The sequence below is a fragment of the Sphaeramia orbicularis genome, chromosome 5 (genome assembly GCF_902148855.1).
Source record: "Sphaeramia orbicularis chromosome 5, fSphaOr1.1, whole genome shotgun sequence".
Classification (NCBI taxonomy): Eukaryota; Metazoa; Chordata; class Actinopteri; order Kurtiformes; family Apogonidae; genus Sphaeramia; species Sphaeramia orbicularis.
Genome location: NC_043961.1, coordinates 36,322,518 through 36,340,256, shown reverse-complemented (window position 1 = coordinate 36,340,256; position 17,739 = coordinate 36,322,518). Strand labels below are relative to the sequence as shown.

Sequence of the window (17,739 nt, the reverse complement as noted above, 5' to 3'; positions counted from 1 at the left end):
GTTTCTTAACTGAAAGTAATCAGATGTTGTCATCTTGTCCTTGTTGTTGACCTTGTGTAACTTTTTCTGTTTAACTCTAGGTTCTACACTCTGTTGGTGCTCTCCACAGCATTGTTTGGCAAACCGCCCTTCAAGAATGTCATCGTTAATGGCTTAGTACTTGCCAGGTATGTAAGTCACTTTAGTCATTTCAGTTCACTTCCTCCTCCAGATACAATCACTACTTAGACATGTAGTTAATCCTCCTGTATTTAAAAGTAAGCATTAAAGGGTTTTTCTTTCCACTTAAACGCTCCCTCTTTTTCCATTTCATGTCCCTTCTTCACCTGCCCATTCACCCCGTTCTACTTTTTCTGTTTTTTATGATCAGTGTGGTATGTGAGCTGTAACATTTAGCCCTCAGAGCTGCTCATCAGTGAGGCTACTTGTCCTCAGCCCCGGGGTCTAATCGCAGCTCAGTGCTCACAGGCCTGCTGACCTGGAAGGACTTCACTAATTTGAATACCAAGTGCATGGTTTCCAACATGCACTTTTGTGCATGCATGCCTGTGTGTGTGCATTAATGACTGTCTGTCTTACTCCTGCAGCGATGGACAGAAGATGAGCAAGCGCAAGAAGAACTACCCAGATCCAGGACTGATAGTAAAGAACTATGGAGCCGATGCCCTCAGGTCAGCTGTGTGCTTGAATGTGAGCAAGTGTGTGTTTCTGAAGCATGAATGCTTTAGCAAGTGGCAGGGTTGTTTTTGTTACTTTGCCTTATGTTCATGGCAGACATTGTTTCAAAATAATAGAAGTATTATCCGTCTTTTACTAGAAACCGTCCCTGTTCTACTTACAGTGTAGAGACACTCACGCATACTTTTCAGACACGTGCCTACAGTACACACGTTGTCCTTTCTCATACATTGTCTCTTTTGCCCTAAGGAGTACGAGTACCATCGCCATATGGCCTAATGAATAAAGCACTATGCTCTCACACCATATGCTCATATATACTTTAAACTGTAGTTAAAGAGTGAGCAGCAGAGAAGCGGAGAGATAACGGTAGTCCGTTTTATTTCAGTACTAAATTTACAATAGAATATTCCTGTTTTGTGCCTTAAACCATTACTTTCACAGTAGCATTTATGATATAATGAACTCTGAAAACATTTCCAAACCAGAGAGTGGTTGGCGGGTGGTGAGAATTGTGTTGTTTTATACTATTTTAGGCCAAACTGGGGGAAGTCATAATGGTCTGTCTCCATGAATTTTAAGGTAGCCAGTGACCAGATGATAGATTTGAAATAAAATGCAGAATTCACATGTAACAGTTGCTGTTAATAAAATCTCCATGGTCAATTGCATTAGGTTGCATCATATCAGCTTGCTTCCAGTATCATCAAACCTTTCCTAAGCTGTGTAACCGAGTGTGCTGATGCCTGCCGCTGACTATTATATTGACATGGATTATTTTGTCAGATTTTCTGTCACTGTACTGTTAACAATGTGGCTATTTGTCTTAATGGGGATTTGCACTGAGTTGCTTAGTAATGGTGAAATTAGGATTTAGCCCAAAATATGCGCAGAACATATTCAAGGTGGCCATTTATCCTAATTGGAACAGTAATTCCAATTGAGATATGTTTGACAGCTGAACAACTGTATTAAGGAAATGAAAGCAGTCTACTCTGTGTCTTGTCTGAACAATCTGATAATTAAACTGTTTCTGGCCTAAAGCAGCACTTTAGAAGCATGTTAATTTTGAGAAAAAAACTCTAACTAATCTGTATTTTTAGCAGCTCGACTTGCTTAGTTTGCTGATCTACATTTTCAGTGAGACTTCTTGGTCAAAATGCAGTTTTAATTAATGTTAAACTCCAAACACTCATATGACTATTCATGGTTTTGTAGCTTGAACACTAGATGTTAGACAGGGGCTTCAGTTCCTAACAGAGCTTAACTGGAGCATTGCTGACAGCTAGTTTACCTAGAGCACAGCAAGTTGTTATTAAAACAATGCAGTTTTATCACACTGCCTATACTGCAGCAGATCCTGATGCCTTAAACACTATAGATTCTAATTTTGCATAACAGCCGGGGGCATCTTTATCATAGTACCTCGCCTACACAGTCCCAGTTCCTGTGATTGATTTTTCTCGAAAAAAGTTGTGGACAAGTATGTGTGACCTTCATCATATCATAAAGCACCAGTCCAAGTACTTTATAAAAGTTTTCAACAGTTTGTTACTGGATCAGATATTTTTTCCTTCTTAAAAATTAATATCTTCACTTATTTTAGTATTAGTAGATATTAGTATAGATGCATCATATTTCGAAGTTATTTGGTCCTTTAAAAAAGTCTACCACAGATATTGCTAATTGATTCTTCTGAGCTGAAAAACACGCATTTGACTAATTTCACAAGAAGGATTCTTTGAATTTCCTAGATTTTTTTAATAAGGATGTTTTCATATTCATTGCAGATAAATACAAATTAGCAAAATTTTATATGTGATGTCATCAAGTGTTTACGTACAAATTTCAGTCCAATCCACTGAAAAATAAGCAAGTTAGGAGTTTTTGAGCACCCATACTAATGATGAAATCTATGAAAGCAAAACTTCACAAATGCAGAAGTAAAACATTATTTAAAGAAGAGCTTTGTGGCTTTGCAAGATCTAATGAACTTGGTAGAAGTTTTCAAATGAATTTTTTCAAGACTATCCATTACATAAAAGTGATGCAGTTTGACCCATGATTTAAGAGAGAATGTGGGGCTGCAACAATTAGTGAAATAATAAATGATTCAGTTGAAAGAAAAGTAATTGATTGGCAGTTATTTTGATCAGAAATCATTTCAGGAATGTTCTAAACAAACCTACTAACTCAGTCTCTGGCTGTTTTCTCAGGTTGTACCTCATCAACTCTCCTGTGGTGAGAGCAGAGAACCTGCGTTTCAAAGAGGAAGGTGTGCGGGACGTGTTGAAGGACGTCTTCCTGCCGTGGTATAACGCCTATCGCTTCCTGGTGCAAAACGTACAACGGCTCCAGAAGGTACACGTTAATGGGACTGAATAAAAAATGAAATACTCTTTCAAATCATTGTCGTTTAAGTGAAAACCTCTAATAGGTGTCCTTTTGTATTAATGTGGTAGGAGGACGACATCCAGTTCCTCTACAATGAAAACACGGAAAAGCAGAGTGACAACATCATGGACAAATGGATTCAGTCGTTTACACAATCCCTCATTCAGTTTTTCAAGGCTGAAATGGCTGGTAAGACGGGTCGAAGAGCATCACTCTATCAATTCCAGGAACCTCATATAATACTGATAGTGGCCAAAAATTTAAATCTTTATTTAAGCAACAACATTTATCAAAACCAGCATTATAAAGTGCAGACACATAAGATACAACCAATAAAATACACAGTTATCTATGAAGAAGGGCAGGCATAAGGAATAAAAGGAGGCAGTGGCTACTGCCACAGTACTGTGGCATGAAATATGGGTTTGTCTGTTTTCACAGAGCCAATCAAATGTTAGCATTTGTATTATAACAATAAGCAGTAACAACATTTTGTTGCCACAGAGCCAATCATGGATACTGTTACATGAACTCATTAGCTTCTTGTTTCCACAGTACTGTGGTGATATATGGTGTATACACGACAACGAAATTATGTCAATCTGCAAAGGTTTAATATCATTTCAGCCTTTCGTCCACATTTCAACAGCATTGTTGGTGCACTGAAATGGTATTTTTGGAGAATAGGTCCCAGAGTGGACAAATCTCACAACATCGCCCTTGCATTGCCATATAGATAGGCAAAACACCACCACTTTTTAAAAAGGATTACTACGGGACCAGAAGAAGAAAACCCCGGACATAACCTCATACACATGCTCACTGCATTCTTCTATGATTTAGTGTATCCTGCAGCTCTGTCTGTGTTTGTGTATAGCGCCACATATAGGTGTGGCATATATATTACACCGTTTTAACCCAGTTTTCCCCGTTTCCACCTGGATGCAGATATTTCTTGAAATGATACGTGTTTGGATGCAAAACTTTTAGAATCCACAAAAGGAAAATATTACTAGCGCTGTCCTCTGGACATAGCCTCCGGTAACTGGTATCCTCGCCTTTTCCTGTAACTGGATATGTACGTGCCATATGCTTATTGCCACAGTACTGTGGCAGCAGGGTGACAGGTATCCAGTCTACACATGATATAACAAGGGCTCTGATTGGCTCTGTGTTAATAGAAAAATGAGAAAGTTAGTCCCACAGTACTGTGGCAAGAGCCACTTCAATAAAAAAAAAAAAGAAGAAAAAGAGGGAAGGGAAATAAAAGGACTTTGTGTGTTTGAATTAACAATTGTTTGAAAACCTGTTCTAACTGGGTATGCGTCAATGCTGTTTCTGTCATTTCTCATTGCAGCTTACCGCCTGTACACCGTCGTGCCTCGCCTGGTGAAGTTTGTGGACATGCTCACGAACTGGTATGTCAGGACCAACAGGCGCCGTTTAAAGGTAAGATCATAACTCTGAATTATTTATAAATGATAATCATAAGAAAGATTAAAGGATTTAGGTGGTAACTGATTACAAGTGAAAGAATACGGACTCCCAGGCCAGGTACCCCCACACACACACACACACACACACACACACACACACACGCACACACAAAAATGGTAATTTTCGCAGGTTTTAAAATTCATCGGATGAAGAGTTTTTTTATCTAGACTAAATAGAAAATTAAATCTACTGTACATGTACTGGAGCCAGAAATCTGTGGATGCACACCTCAGTTAGTAATCTAGAAGGTAGCATGGCAGTAGTTAAAATATTTTTCACTACTTTCATCTAATATGAATGACTGCAAGTTCAAGGAAATTTGGCTTTAGAAGACAAATAGACCTTAAATGTAACTTGATGAAACCTGCAGAAACCCTGAGTAGTATTATCTGATGTGTCAATAGTATTACTGCAAACATAAATGAATCAACACAGATGATGCTCTTTTTTATAGATCTCATCTTGAGTCTTTTCTCAGCTTCTTTTAAGCACTTTATTTATGGCTCAACTGAAACAGTGATTTAAAGTATCACTACTGTGAGCCTCTCGAGTTTGACTTGGACTGGTGGTACATTTGCTGCCATCTGCTTGGGCAGTTTTGTCTTTTCATCGTTCCAAGGGGACTTATTGATGTGTGTGTGAACTTTGTAGGGAGAGAGTGGCACCGAGGACTGCATGTGGGCGCTGGAAACCCTCTTCAGTGTACTGTTCTCCATGTGCAGGCTGATGGTGAGTCATCCGGTTTCTGTGTGTAAGCATGTGTGAGACTGAGGAAAATTGTATGTGAGAAATTTCTCGTGGTGAGTTTTTGCTTTTGTGTATGCAAGGCACAGAGAAATAATGCTGGTGTGGAAGAGGTATGTGCGAGTGTTGTGCAGCTATGAATAATGCATGAGCAGTAGGAGTTTTTATTTATAACACATTGAAGACGTTTGCATGTGAGGCGAGAGGCACGCTAAGAGCCAGTTCGCACAACCCAGATCAATACAAATCAGCTGTGAGCTATACAAATTAATTAGATGTGGTTGAAATGGAGGAGAACATTACATTAGAAGTGGCTAACCTCACTGGCTAGATTCTGTTTGAACTTTTGCACCACTTGTGGAAACCAGCATTGCAAAAATGTGTTTTGTATGCTGATTTTATAGTCCCTATGACTCTTAGACCTTTTTGTCAGAAAATGTAAATTAACAGTAGAGAACGTCTAATAATTTTTCTTATGTCTTTTTTTCTCTTGCATCTTCTTGGTTTCTTCCTCCTTTCCCTCAGGCTCCCTTCACACCCTTCATTACAGAGATGATGTACCAAAATCTACGGCACCTCATTGACCCTGCCTCTGTTGAAGAGAAGGACAGTAGCAGCATTCACTATCTCATGCTTCCCCACGTTAGGTTCGGAAAAACCCTACAATTTAGCTCAACATTTAAGGACAACATTGTTTTTATTTTTTCAAATGCTAGTTGAAGTAATGCAATAATAATATGAATGATCCACAGAGCAGCTAATCTATGAGTGTTTTTGTTCAAGGACTTTGAACTAGGAAGCATTCTCACTAAACAGTTTGATATAAATAAATGGACCTAAGGTCATCAGGTTGAGTAACCCTGCAGCTTACGCAGCAAAACCCCTTTGTATTAGCCCCCTTTTTCACAAGATATTCTCAGCTGATCTAGAGCCTAATAAGTCTCAGTAGAGTACATGGCCTTATTTCACCCAGAGCTGCTTGTAGATGAAAGCTCACTGAACTTTTCATTTTAATATTCATTATAGGTGTAAATTAACATGTATATTTGGGTCATTCAGACTGAATTTTCTCATTGTGTTCATATGTCTAATGGCTCTTTGTTGCTACATAAGGAAAAGGCAATGGCTACTGCCACAGTACTGTGGCATGAAATTTTGGTTTGTCTATTGCCACAGACCCAATCGAATGTTAGCATTTGTACTAGAATCAATCATGGGTACTGTTACATAAACTCATTAGCCTCTTGTTGCCACAGTACTGTGGCAACTGATGGAAGAAACAACAAATTAGTGGTAGTATAGAATAGGAATAATTGTTGTAAATGCTCTATATGTTGTTTTATGGTGTTCTTTGTCCTGTGCAGTCAGTGAGATTGAGGCTGGAGAAGGTGAGCAGAGTTACATGTAAGATGTGGCAGTGTGCCGTGTTACTTATCAGTTCTGTGTCAGTTCAGTGTATTGAGTGCTGTGCTCCCAATTCTGCTGTCTGAACTTGTCCCAGTGGCTAATTTATATCAGTGTCAGATTAACCTACTGGCGCCATGCCCCCCTGTTTGAAGAACCGCAGAAAAAAATGCTGCTTTGATTGGGAATCGAACCCGAGTCTTCCACACTGCAGTCAAAAGCATTACCTATTGAGCTAAATCTCCACTGTCTGCAGGTCCAATCTATTTTCTGATTGCCTTGGTACTTTGTGAGATGTGATGTTTCGGGATGTGACAAGTTTCCAGTCTACATATGATATAATGAGGGCGCTGATTGGCTCTGTGGTAATAGACAAACCGATATTTCATGCCACAGTACTGTGGCAATAGCCACTTTGTAATAAAAATGAATCACAGAAGATTCATTATCCTACACAGCTTTATAGAGTCAGTTACAATCCCAAACCAGGTCATCTGATATGGTTAAGAGACTGAATTTGTATACAAGTACCCTTAAATTCATTGTGATCTCCTCTAAAATCTGCTGAAGTGGCTGCATTCAGTTTAGCAGACAGAGAAACCTGGAAATACCCACATAAAACTGCACAGGTCCTGCCTTGATTATGAGCTCTGCAAATGGATGTCACGTACAAAACATGATCATTTCATTCCCTTCTCTTCAATTACTCCAGTAAAATGTGTGCCTTGGTGGCTGATCAGTTTTGTAATGCCTTGGAGGAATCTCTAATTGCCCAAACTTAATTGCATCATCTTTAACTATAAAAAAATGTTCCGACATGATTAAATATCCATTTGATTTAGCATAAGGAAAATAGTTTGTGTGATGGTTCATATAATCTCCCTTGTCACTTTGGCAGCACTCATTGCTGCTGCTTTATTAGCTGCCTGTCCTTCCTGTTGTCAAATGGGTCTACTTCACCCCCTCCCCAGAGGTCAGCCACCAATCAGGCGGTGGGAACAGCTGCTCCTCAATCAGCTGTCCCTCGTGTCCTTTCTCTCTTATTTTACTCCAATGTTGCATGCACACAATGAGAAGCACATCACACAAGTAAATGAGCAAGCAGTGGGCGCATACAACCACACACAGTGTTCCTCCAGACAGTTGGGTCTAATATTGCTAATATGCATGAGTAGCTCTAATTTGGATTCGGAGGTGGAAGTCTGTGTACCTTATTAGCGGATGTTCTTGAGTTAAATTCTGCTGCTGATGATTCTGAACTCTGCCTCCATTTAGAAGATCTATAGTAACCTTGTCACACTGTATTATTCATTAAGACCCATTTACGTCTGTAAATAATCTTTAATGACATGAGAAAGTACAGTTAGTTAATTACTGTAAAAATGCAGCTGCATCCTCAGACATTGACCTGAAATTGCAGAAAATTACAAGGAACAGAGTGATTTTTCAACAGATGAATGGCTGTTCCTTTTGCTAGCAACTTCTTTTTTTAACCTTTCCTGTTCAGCAATTTGGCCTCCAGTATGAGTTAGGGCTGCACGATTAATCGATTCTAAATCGAAATCGGATTTTTTTAATTAGGATGATTTTTTTAAGAAGGGAAATTGTCAAATCGATTTCATCTCTCTCGTGTCTCTGGGCCACGCGCATCCTGGCCGCACACTTCCAGGCTACCATAGGCTCCTCCTCCTAACTATGAGAGCGGTCTTTCAGAGAAGTCTGTGTAATGACCACGGACCTTAAACCTGTGATGGGCCCGCAGTAGTGATACCAATGTAAGTCGTGGCCCATGCACAGATCCTCCAATTCAAATATAACTGCATGCGGATCACTCATTGTACCGTACCATCTTCTTCCGATCCGGGTCGTGGGGGCAGCAGCCTCAGCAGAGTAGCCCAGACAGACCTCTCCCCCGTCACATCCACCAGCTCCAGGGAATCCCGAGGCATTCCCAGGCCAGCCCAGAGATATAATCCCTTCAGCGTGTCCTGGGTTGGTCTCTTCCACACATGGATCCCCCAATTTAAATAAAACCCATGGGGATCACTCATCTCGCGGGGTCCACGCACACACACATGCATATATGACTGATGCTTGTCACTGACTTACATTGGTATAACCTCTGTGGGCCCATCATGGAATTTTTGGGGATTCTGTGATACCATCACAGATTTGAGGTTAGGTAGCACTGCCTTGTATTGCGGGCTGCTCACAAAAACGACAAGCAGACTTCTGTTGTCTTTTGTGGTTTTACCCAAAAATCAAAATAGAAATCAAAAATCAAGTTTTTAGAGGAAAAAAATCAGGATTTATTTTTGGCCAAAATCGTGCAGCCCTTGTATGAGTGTCCTGGGTCCCACGAGATACTTGACAGTTTTGATCTAAGTGGGTTTTTACCCTTTGGTCGATTCCCCCTATTAGTTGGATTTTATTATTTCATTACTGTATGGATGTTTTGCTAGCAACCTAAATTACCAAAAAGAAAAAAAATCCAGAGACACAACCACAAGGACAGAAACAACTGAGTAACAAGGGTTTTCAGACACTGAGTTATACATGATGTGGTACATATGTTAACGTTTATGGTATAGTAATACAAATTTTTTTGCTGGTGTTTTTTCTTTGACAGGGAGACTTTGATTGACAAGCGCATTGAGAGCGCCGTCTCCCAGATGCAGTCTGTGATTGAGCTGGGCAGAGTGATCAGAGACAGGAAAACCCTGCCTGTCAAGGTAAATTATCAACTTTCTTCGATCCTCTCCCACACTCCAGTATAATGGGAGCTGTGAAATTTAACTTTATGGGACAAGATTTAATAAGACATTTGTGTGCATTTCAGTACCCGCTGAAAGAAGTTGTCGTAATCCACCAGGACCCAGAGGCTTTGAAAGACATCCAGTCTCTGCAAAAATACATCCTCGAAGTAAGCTTTTTGCTTTTTATGGTTACTTGCAATCCTTTTTTTTTTTTAACGTTTTGTGACAGTAATATTCAATCAGGCTCCAAAGTAAATGTACCAGTGCTTCGTTTCAAGGCAAGAGACACATGACTATCTCAGCTTTACTTCACACTGTATTTCCAAATTTCAGCCTTGTTCAATATGGAAAAGATGAACACTGGTCCTCATTGAAAGTGTGTACCAAATTAAGATTTAGTAAAGTAAAAATTCAGATTAATTAGGTAATTCTAATAACAAAAATGATTGTTCAGACCAGTGTTTCTCAACCTTTTTGAGCCATGCCACATATTTTACATTAGAAAAATCACAAGGCACGCCACTGAACAAAAATGTCACAAAAGTATAATTATTGAAATATAATGCAAATCTAGTCTCAATTTACTTACTCAGTGTGAAACCTGGGCCTGTTTGGTAGAATGCAAAGCTAATATTCTTGCAGGAATTGAAGAAAGACACACACGAAGATCTTCCTCAACAGCTCTGAGTCTCTCTTTCTTCGTCTTGATAGCAGTCATGCTTGAAAAGCCCACCTCACATTGATAGGTTGTGGAGAAAGAGAACAGAACTGAAGTAGCTTTGTTTGCCAGAATGGGGAACTCCTTGGCAGCAGTCACTGGACACTCTCCTGGGAGGATGGGGGTGAGCACATCAGGGGTGCGGGAGCAACATTGTTGCGGGGCATTTGGAACGAGAAAGCTGAGGGGGGTATGTCAGTGACCCCTCAGACAGACCCCCTGCTTTACAGATTGAGGTCCATCGTATAATAGTATAATAGCCCACCCCACCCCAACCCGATCCACGGATAATCTGCTGATCCGCGCATCACTAGTGAGGGGGGCTTCATCAACAGAATGTACCACATCGAAGCCAGTTCACTTTCACTTTCACTTTGCAAAGGGGAACAGGAGACTGTTGTAGTAGAGTGGATCACTGGTGCATGCAGTCGTACGTATCTATAACACGCTGCTCTCTTAGAGTACATGGCACACTTGATGATTTCTCATGGCACACTTATGTGCTGCAGCACAGTGGTTGGGAAACACTGATTTAGACATTAGACAAACTAAAAATCATAGCCTTTCATTGCAGCTATGAAACTGACATTATTCATTTACTTTTTGTTTGTTTTTTCAACAACTAAGCATCTCAAGTTTCCTGACTTGCAGATTAGTGTTTTAGCCTCTGATAATTCCAAGCAAAATTGTCATGGATTGCAGTTTAAGCAGTCCTCAACATGCTTTATCAGGGAGTGTTGCTTCGTTTGTTCTCACTATAGCCATGCCAAAGATTTCTTGAAGTCTCAGTTAATCCTGGGCTAATAAATCATTGATGCATCTTACATGAAAATTCAACTTGAGCTTTTGTTTCCCCTGCGCTGCTGACCATGAAAATTGACAGAACTTCTGCGGATTAAGGGACACAAGGGAACAGGGCTTTGGTGGCAACATAAGGTTTCTGTACACTTTATCTCAGTTCTAGGCACTTCTTATCTCTCACTCTGTTTCATTTCTGGTGAGGAAAGCATTTAACCTTGCTGGCTTCCAGCTTCCCTCCAGTAAACAAGGTGTATTTGATCAGAATTGAGAGCAGTTAAGGTCCTGCAGCTGAGGGACCTTAACCCGAACTTGGAGACTGAGTGTAATGTAGTTACTGCTGAGCCTGACGTTTGGCTTGTACTTAGATTCAGTTTGGATGTTTTTACTGCCTGTTAAGAATCCTCCTTTCCTGTGTTTTATATTCCTCCTCAATCTTTATTACTGCCTCATTGTGATGACCTTTTATAGTAGGATGTTACATGAAGATTATACTATTATGATCTTCGTTGAGGTGCTTTTCACCTCATTGTATTCATTTTTGGTCATTTCCTTGCATCCTCCTTTATATTAAGTCTTTAATTAAACCTAAGACCTGTAAGTGTGAACAGGTATGATTTTCAGTGGTGTGAGTAGGACTGGAGACTGCTGTCTCCAGTTCTCAAACAGACATGTTGGATGAGATGACAACTTCTATGCCCAGTTTTTTTGGGGGGGGGTTTGACATTGAGCTCAAGAGCTGTCAATACAATTTTTTCTTTAAAATAATCAGACATAAACATAGTAGTATGCACAAGGCAAGGACAAGAGTTGTCCACTTGTGGCTGAGCATGTTCTTAATTGTCTTCGATATAGATAAGTGGGGTAGACAAGGTGGGATTGCTGTTAACGGTCAATAATCACTTACATGTTAGCCTCCTTCAACTTGGCTTGGCTGACAGGCTTGCTGATGCCTTCACTATCTGCTGAGTTTCTCAGACTGATGAAGTCAGATTTACATAATATTGCTTACTGCAACTTTCTGAGTCAGTCACATACAGATAAGACCTTAGATTATAACAAGATACAAGGTACTTCCAGTACAATTTTGATTCAGTCATATTTTTAATATCTAAACTTCAGTATAATATGCTTTTTTCAGTCTCCACTGGCCAGAATTGTATTATTAAGCCGACAGGGGTTTGTGCTTTCTATTGGGCACTCTCATATGCCATAACTCAGCCTCTGTCACAACCTGCATCTTCTGAGATTGACTGAAAGCAGCTGTGGATGGCAGGTCAGGATGGGTGTCGCTGTGACTAAAATAAGTTTCTCTCTTGCCTCACCACATGTGCTTATTTTCCAGTTTCTCTTTTTCCTTAGATTGTTTTGAATTGAAATGTACTGAAAGGTAGAGACATTGATTGAATGGGAGGCATGGATTACAAGCTTACTAAAGGACTTAAAGATCAACTGGTTTACTGACCAACTGATTTTATGACTCACTTGTTGTCTGAGAAAATTCCTCTTTCTGATCAATTCCTGATTTGACCTTTCATGTGAGACACATGAGTCCATGTGTCTAAGGTTTTTACTAGGATGTAAAGTTTTAATGTATTTGGGAGTTTATGTATTTGTTTTAGTTATTGAAAAAATGATGAATGATAATTGTACCTACTTTTATTAACGCACACACGTAAGGTATTTGTTTATATCTATACTTGTGCATATCATTATAAATGTATAGTAAATATCTTATTTGCATTCATCATCAAATGTTTCTGCCAGATGTTGGACAGTCTGTTACTTGTCAAACAGGAGCTTAAAACCTTTCTATTTGAAAGGTTTGGTTCTCTGGTCTGGATAATAACCTGAGTGCTATTTTCCATCTGTAAATGAACAGTCATGGGTGGCAACTACAACAGTAACTCTGATATTTTCTAACATTGTGTGTAACTCTTTCTCATTCTGCAGGAGCTTAATGTGCGTCAGTTGACACTGTCAACGGATAAGGACAAGTATGGTATCCATCTAAGAGCTGAGCCAGACCACATGGTGCTGGGCAAGAGACTGAAGGGGGCCTTCAAAGCCATCACTGCCTCCATCAAGGAGCTCAATAATGAACAGCTAGAGGCCTTCCAGAAGACAGGTATTGATGTATGGTGTTGCCTGTGTAAAACTGAAGGGACCAAATCGGACTACATCACACTCACTGCGCAAAAGCAGACCACCAGTGATTCGTGATACCCAAGATACAAAGTAGTAATGGCCAGATATAGGACATACAGTAGGTCAGTAGTATGACAGTTATTAATAGTAGTAACTACTGTTATGCAATAGTAATGATTGCATAACTATATATTACTGGGTGTGTTGCCAATAGTTATTTACAAAGGTTTTATTTTTCAAATATTTCCATGTACAGGCATTTTTTCTGTAGAATACAAGCTATAGGCTCTCTCAAACTATAATCAGAGCTCAAGTATGGATCAAAGCAGTGCAAGGTATCTTGCCTCTCCAATTATAGAAAGACTGGGGGAGCTCCAGAGCCTCTGGGGGAAGGAAGCAGCAGAGGTCAGCTGGGCTGTGGGAACTTAACATTTCCAATCAGTTGGATGTTTGAAGTCTAGCCAATTGGAAGGAAGAGGGATGAGCGATGGAAGGAAAGAGATAGCAGTGGTGGAGAAATGATGGTGAGAGGAAACACAGATGGAAACATGTACTGAAGCATTCATTCATCATCACAGTTTATTGGCCATTGATTGCAGAGAACAAGCAGTATCAGAGTCCGTGAAGTAGAAGGAGGAGGGAAAGGTGGAAGTGTTATTAGTTGGTAGAAGGTACAGTACTGTTTCTGGTAACATCTTAAACAGGCTCACAAAAGCTTTTTCCAGTTTAGTCTAGAAGGTTGGTTATTTGTCTAGAAACCGATTATGAGTTCATGACTGACGGTCGTATTATTCTTTACCTTTACCTTTGATCCCATCTGTTTGATGGCGTTGAGGAGACAGCAGGAGAAGCTGGGAGGGACACTGGAAAGCGTGGAAATCTAGGATTAGACAGAAATAGAGTGACTGTTTCACCCAGCCCCTGGGTGTAAGAAGTAAAGAGAAGAAGAGAACACGGTCATGCTTTTTAGTCAGAACACAGACATGGCTAATTGCTGCCACTGGCGAAGTGGAGATGCAGTGTAAAGCTGACTACATTGAATTTGCTTTATTGTTTAAAAGCTCAAAGCCAATGTGTGCATGGCCAGGAAGACTGCAATTTAAGGAAACTTTAAAGGCAATTAAATACTAGTCGGAAAAAAATAAAACAAACATAAAAAACAAAGCCACAGCTTGAATGCAAGTGAAGGGAGCACTTTACTGGTGGGATTTTGTGTTACATTGCTTTCTTGAGTCTCGATCGATTCTACCAAAAAAAGACTTATTAGAATCACTGAACTGGGAAATCTTAAACATTTAATTATCAGGATGATGAGCAACTGAACAGAGTTTCACTACACTACATCATTTCACCACATCTCCAGTCATGGGTAGAAGGTATCAGTTAGACGTCAGCACAACATGACTGGCTTTGTCAACCTGAAATTTATAATTTTATCATAAATCCTAAACTGTTTTTATGCAAACCTATTCATACTGCTAATTTTTTTGTAATTTATGGTGGTTTTAAACCAAAGGAAGGATAACTTTGAGACACAGTAGGTTTGTGGTATTTAGTATATATTACTACCATCTACTGTAAACTTCTATTCATTATGTTTATGCCAGTAATTGTAGCTATGGTAATGTTTTATTGGTTTGTATAACTTTCAGGATCCATTGTTGTGGATGGACACGAGCTTCTTGAGGAAGATCTGAGGCTCATGTACACCTTTGACCAGAGCTCGGGCTCAGCTGCTCAGTATGAAGCTCACTCTGATGCACAGGTATGTCTGAAATGTAAACCCAGGAGTCTTCCTCGCAGATGATGTTTCTAATTAACAGTTTAACATTCACGATGACCTTTTTTTAAATGGCTCTGTGTAGATGGGACTCCAGCTAAGACTGTCTACTCCCATCCTACTCATGTTCGCCGTGCCTGAAAATTACATGATTAAATTTGAGGTGTAGTTATTAGAGCGCATACCTCTGTCAAGGCTCCATAGTCTTGCAGTTCGGTCAAATGGCCTATGTCACAGCTTGGGAGAAAAAAAAATCAGTGGTTGATGCAGTGTCTCCACAACTGGCTCATGCCCCACCTTTCCAACAAGTTTACTGCAATCCCATTTCCACAAATGATACTGCACTGTAACCCTGACAAACAGGCACAGACAATTCCATTACCTTCTCGATGGTAGTAATGGAGTGTCTAACTCAGTCTTTGGAAAAGTAAATTTCAAGTCAGTTTTATTTATACACAGCAATATCACAAATCACCAACAGTCTACACAACACCCTCTGTTCTTTGACCTCCATCTGTGGTTCTGCTCTGTTAGCTACCATTCATATGTCCTTGGTATTGGTGTTAATTAAATGAACTGATGGTCGATATGGATGTCTCTATATCAGCCCTAAGTGAGAGACAAATCATCAAAAACTGAGACATGGAAAGGAAAGATATTTGGATGAAAAAAATGCAAAAACACCTTGAATTTTTAAAAACACAGATTCATCACATGAAGTTTTTCATTTCCATGTTGAAGAACACTGTTATTCCTTTATATTTTATTCAAAGCAATAACACCACAAGCAATGCCAAAATGTCCACAGTTTTAAAGCACTTTACAAACGTATGGTCTGGTCACAGTACAGGGAGGGTGGGGCTTATTGTTAATTGCTGGGCCATTACATCCTTGGCTCTTTCTTACCTTTGTTGGTATGTGCTAGTCGTTGTTTACCATGATGGTGTGTATTACTTCCGTTACCACTGTTGTTATGTAATTATTGTTGAAATATATTGTGTAAATATATTCTAAGTTATGCAGATTGTCATTTAGATAGTTACTATGTGTAATATACATCAGTTTTCCTAATCTGTTTACTATCTGTTATTTACATTATTAGGACTCTAAACAGATGTTACTTTATCATTAAGGAAGCAAAAGTAATGTGTTATGTTGTTTAAATGAGAGGTGGGGGAGGATTTCAAAAGTTTTCTTCTTCCCACTGCTTTTTGAGCAATACTTATTGAATTTATTTTGTTATTACTAGTGTACATGGCAATTGCTGTATTGTGTTGATCACTCTCTATTTATTAATGTATTTGCACTGCTATTAGTTCTTTGTGCATAGAAAAGTTTTTTTTCTTCTGTTCGAAACAAATAAATGAATGAATATATAAAGTGTTTATGCATACTTAAAAATTATATATTAGCAGCTCAGTATTTTTTTGAAAATGTAGATAAAATATTAGTAAGATGCTATAAGGAGAATGTGATCACAGAGGAACTTTATATGTTTCGGAGTACAGAAATGCACACTAACACACACTGTCCTTAGTCAACCCTGCCCCTTTTTGCATTTTGTTCTATAGTACCTGCTGGTGTTTTATAGATTTTCCCAAAATCTGTGTGGATCAAAGAAAATAAAGGGACGCTGCCACTTCTGCAGTAAGCTGCCATATACTGTAAATGCACTTATGTCTTTACTGTTAAGTGTGATGTATGAAATCATTTCACGGCTAAGTGGAAACCAGCATGTATGCGTTTCCCACAGGCCCTCTCTAATCAGTGCTCCTCCAGCCGTGTACACACCACACGGCTGCACCTTAATACCAGTTTACTGAGTTGCCTTTTAATTCTCTGTTATTCTCACTCGCTCTCACCGACTCTCCAGCTCCCATCTGTCTCTCTGTTCTCTCTCTCATATTCTGATTCTCTGTTTCTTTTGTGTTATTTCTCTGTCATCCTGTCATCTCCTCCCCTCCTCCTTCCCATGGTTCCAGTGTTCAGGCTGGCAGCAACTCAGCATTACACGTCAGTCATCTCACCTGTACTTCACTGACTCAAACACAGTAACGTCATTAGGTAGAATGTATGCAATATTCAGATATGGTACACATCACGTTTGGACAACAACAAAACAACTGTATTTCATAGAAGATGCTCTTGTCATAAGGTCACCTGCTTTCTCAAATCTGTTTGTATGTTTCATGTCAACTGTTTGCATTAATCTGAGGTTTCAACAGAATGAATACTGTTTTGTCTTCAGGCTACACAAAACTCAGTTTTTCTACTACTTTGTCTGCTTTATATTGTACAGTCAATAAATATGAAAATAAAGTAGTGCTTTGTGTTGGGGGAGTGCAGGATTTTGTTGTGGCAATAGGAAAACGGTTAATTCACAACCTAATTTCACCTCTGTATACATTTCTTGGTTGTGGACTGAAACTAGAATGGTTTTATTTTTTGGCAGGATTTTACAAAAGTATAGTAAGTATAATTATTCATTTCTGTTTTGCCTGTGTTACAGGCAGTAGTTAATGCTATTGTTATTTTCTTTCCTTTCTTGTCTTGTAATTCCTCTTATATCTGTTCATATGGTGCTGTGCTGCTACTGGAACCTTAATTTCCCAGAGGGCTCTGCCCGAGGGATCAGTAAATTCTATCTAATCTAAATACTTTACTCTTTAATATGAATAAATATTAAAAGTTAATACATTTTTGTGAAGATTAGTGAATGAGACTTGTGGAAAACAAATTATTAATTGTGGTTTTAAAAAAAATAATAATAATTACGGCCAGAACGTGATAAATATTTCAGATATGTGAAGATAGTTGTTTTT

At 39.2% G+C, this 17,739-nt stretch overlaps 1 protein-coding gene across 2 annotated transcripts in view; it reads left to right on the top strand.

The window, feature by feature from the left end:
* iars1 (isoleucyl-tRNA synthetase 1) overlaps positions 1–17,739 on the top strand; it is a 51,186-nt gene that overhangs the window by 26,130 nt on the left and 7,317 nt on the right. For both annotated transcript variants that reach the window (XM_030134279.1, XM_030134278.1), the window contains exons 17-27: positions 81–167; positions 588–671; positions 2,895–3,039; positions 3,141–3,261; positions 4,430–4,521; positions 5,221–5,298; positions 5,839–5,960; positions 9,347–9,449; positions 9,557–9,640; positions 12,943–13,117; positions 14,790–14,902. In XM_030134279.1, coding sequence (XP_029990139.1) covers positions 81–167; positions 588–671; positions 2,895–3,039; positions 3,141–3,261; positions 4,430–4,521; positions 5,221–5,298; positions 5,839–5,960; positions 9,347–9,449; positions 9,557–9,640; positions 12,943–13,117; positions 14,790–14,902 — 1,204 coding nt within the window. The remainder of the gene's footprint in view (positions 1–80; positions 168–587; positions 672–2,894; positions 3,040–3,140; positions 3,262–4,429; positions 4,522–5,220; positions 5,299–5,838; positions 5,961–9,346; positions 9,450–9,556; positions 9,641–12,942; positions 13,118–14,789; positions 14,903–17,739) is intronic.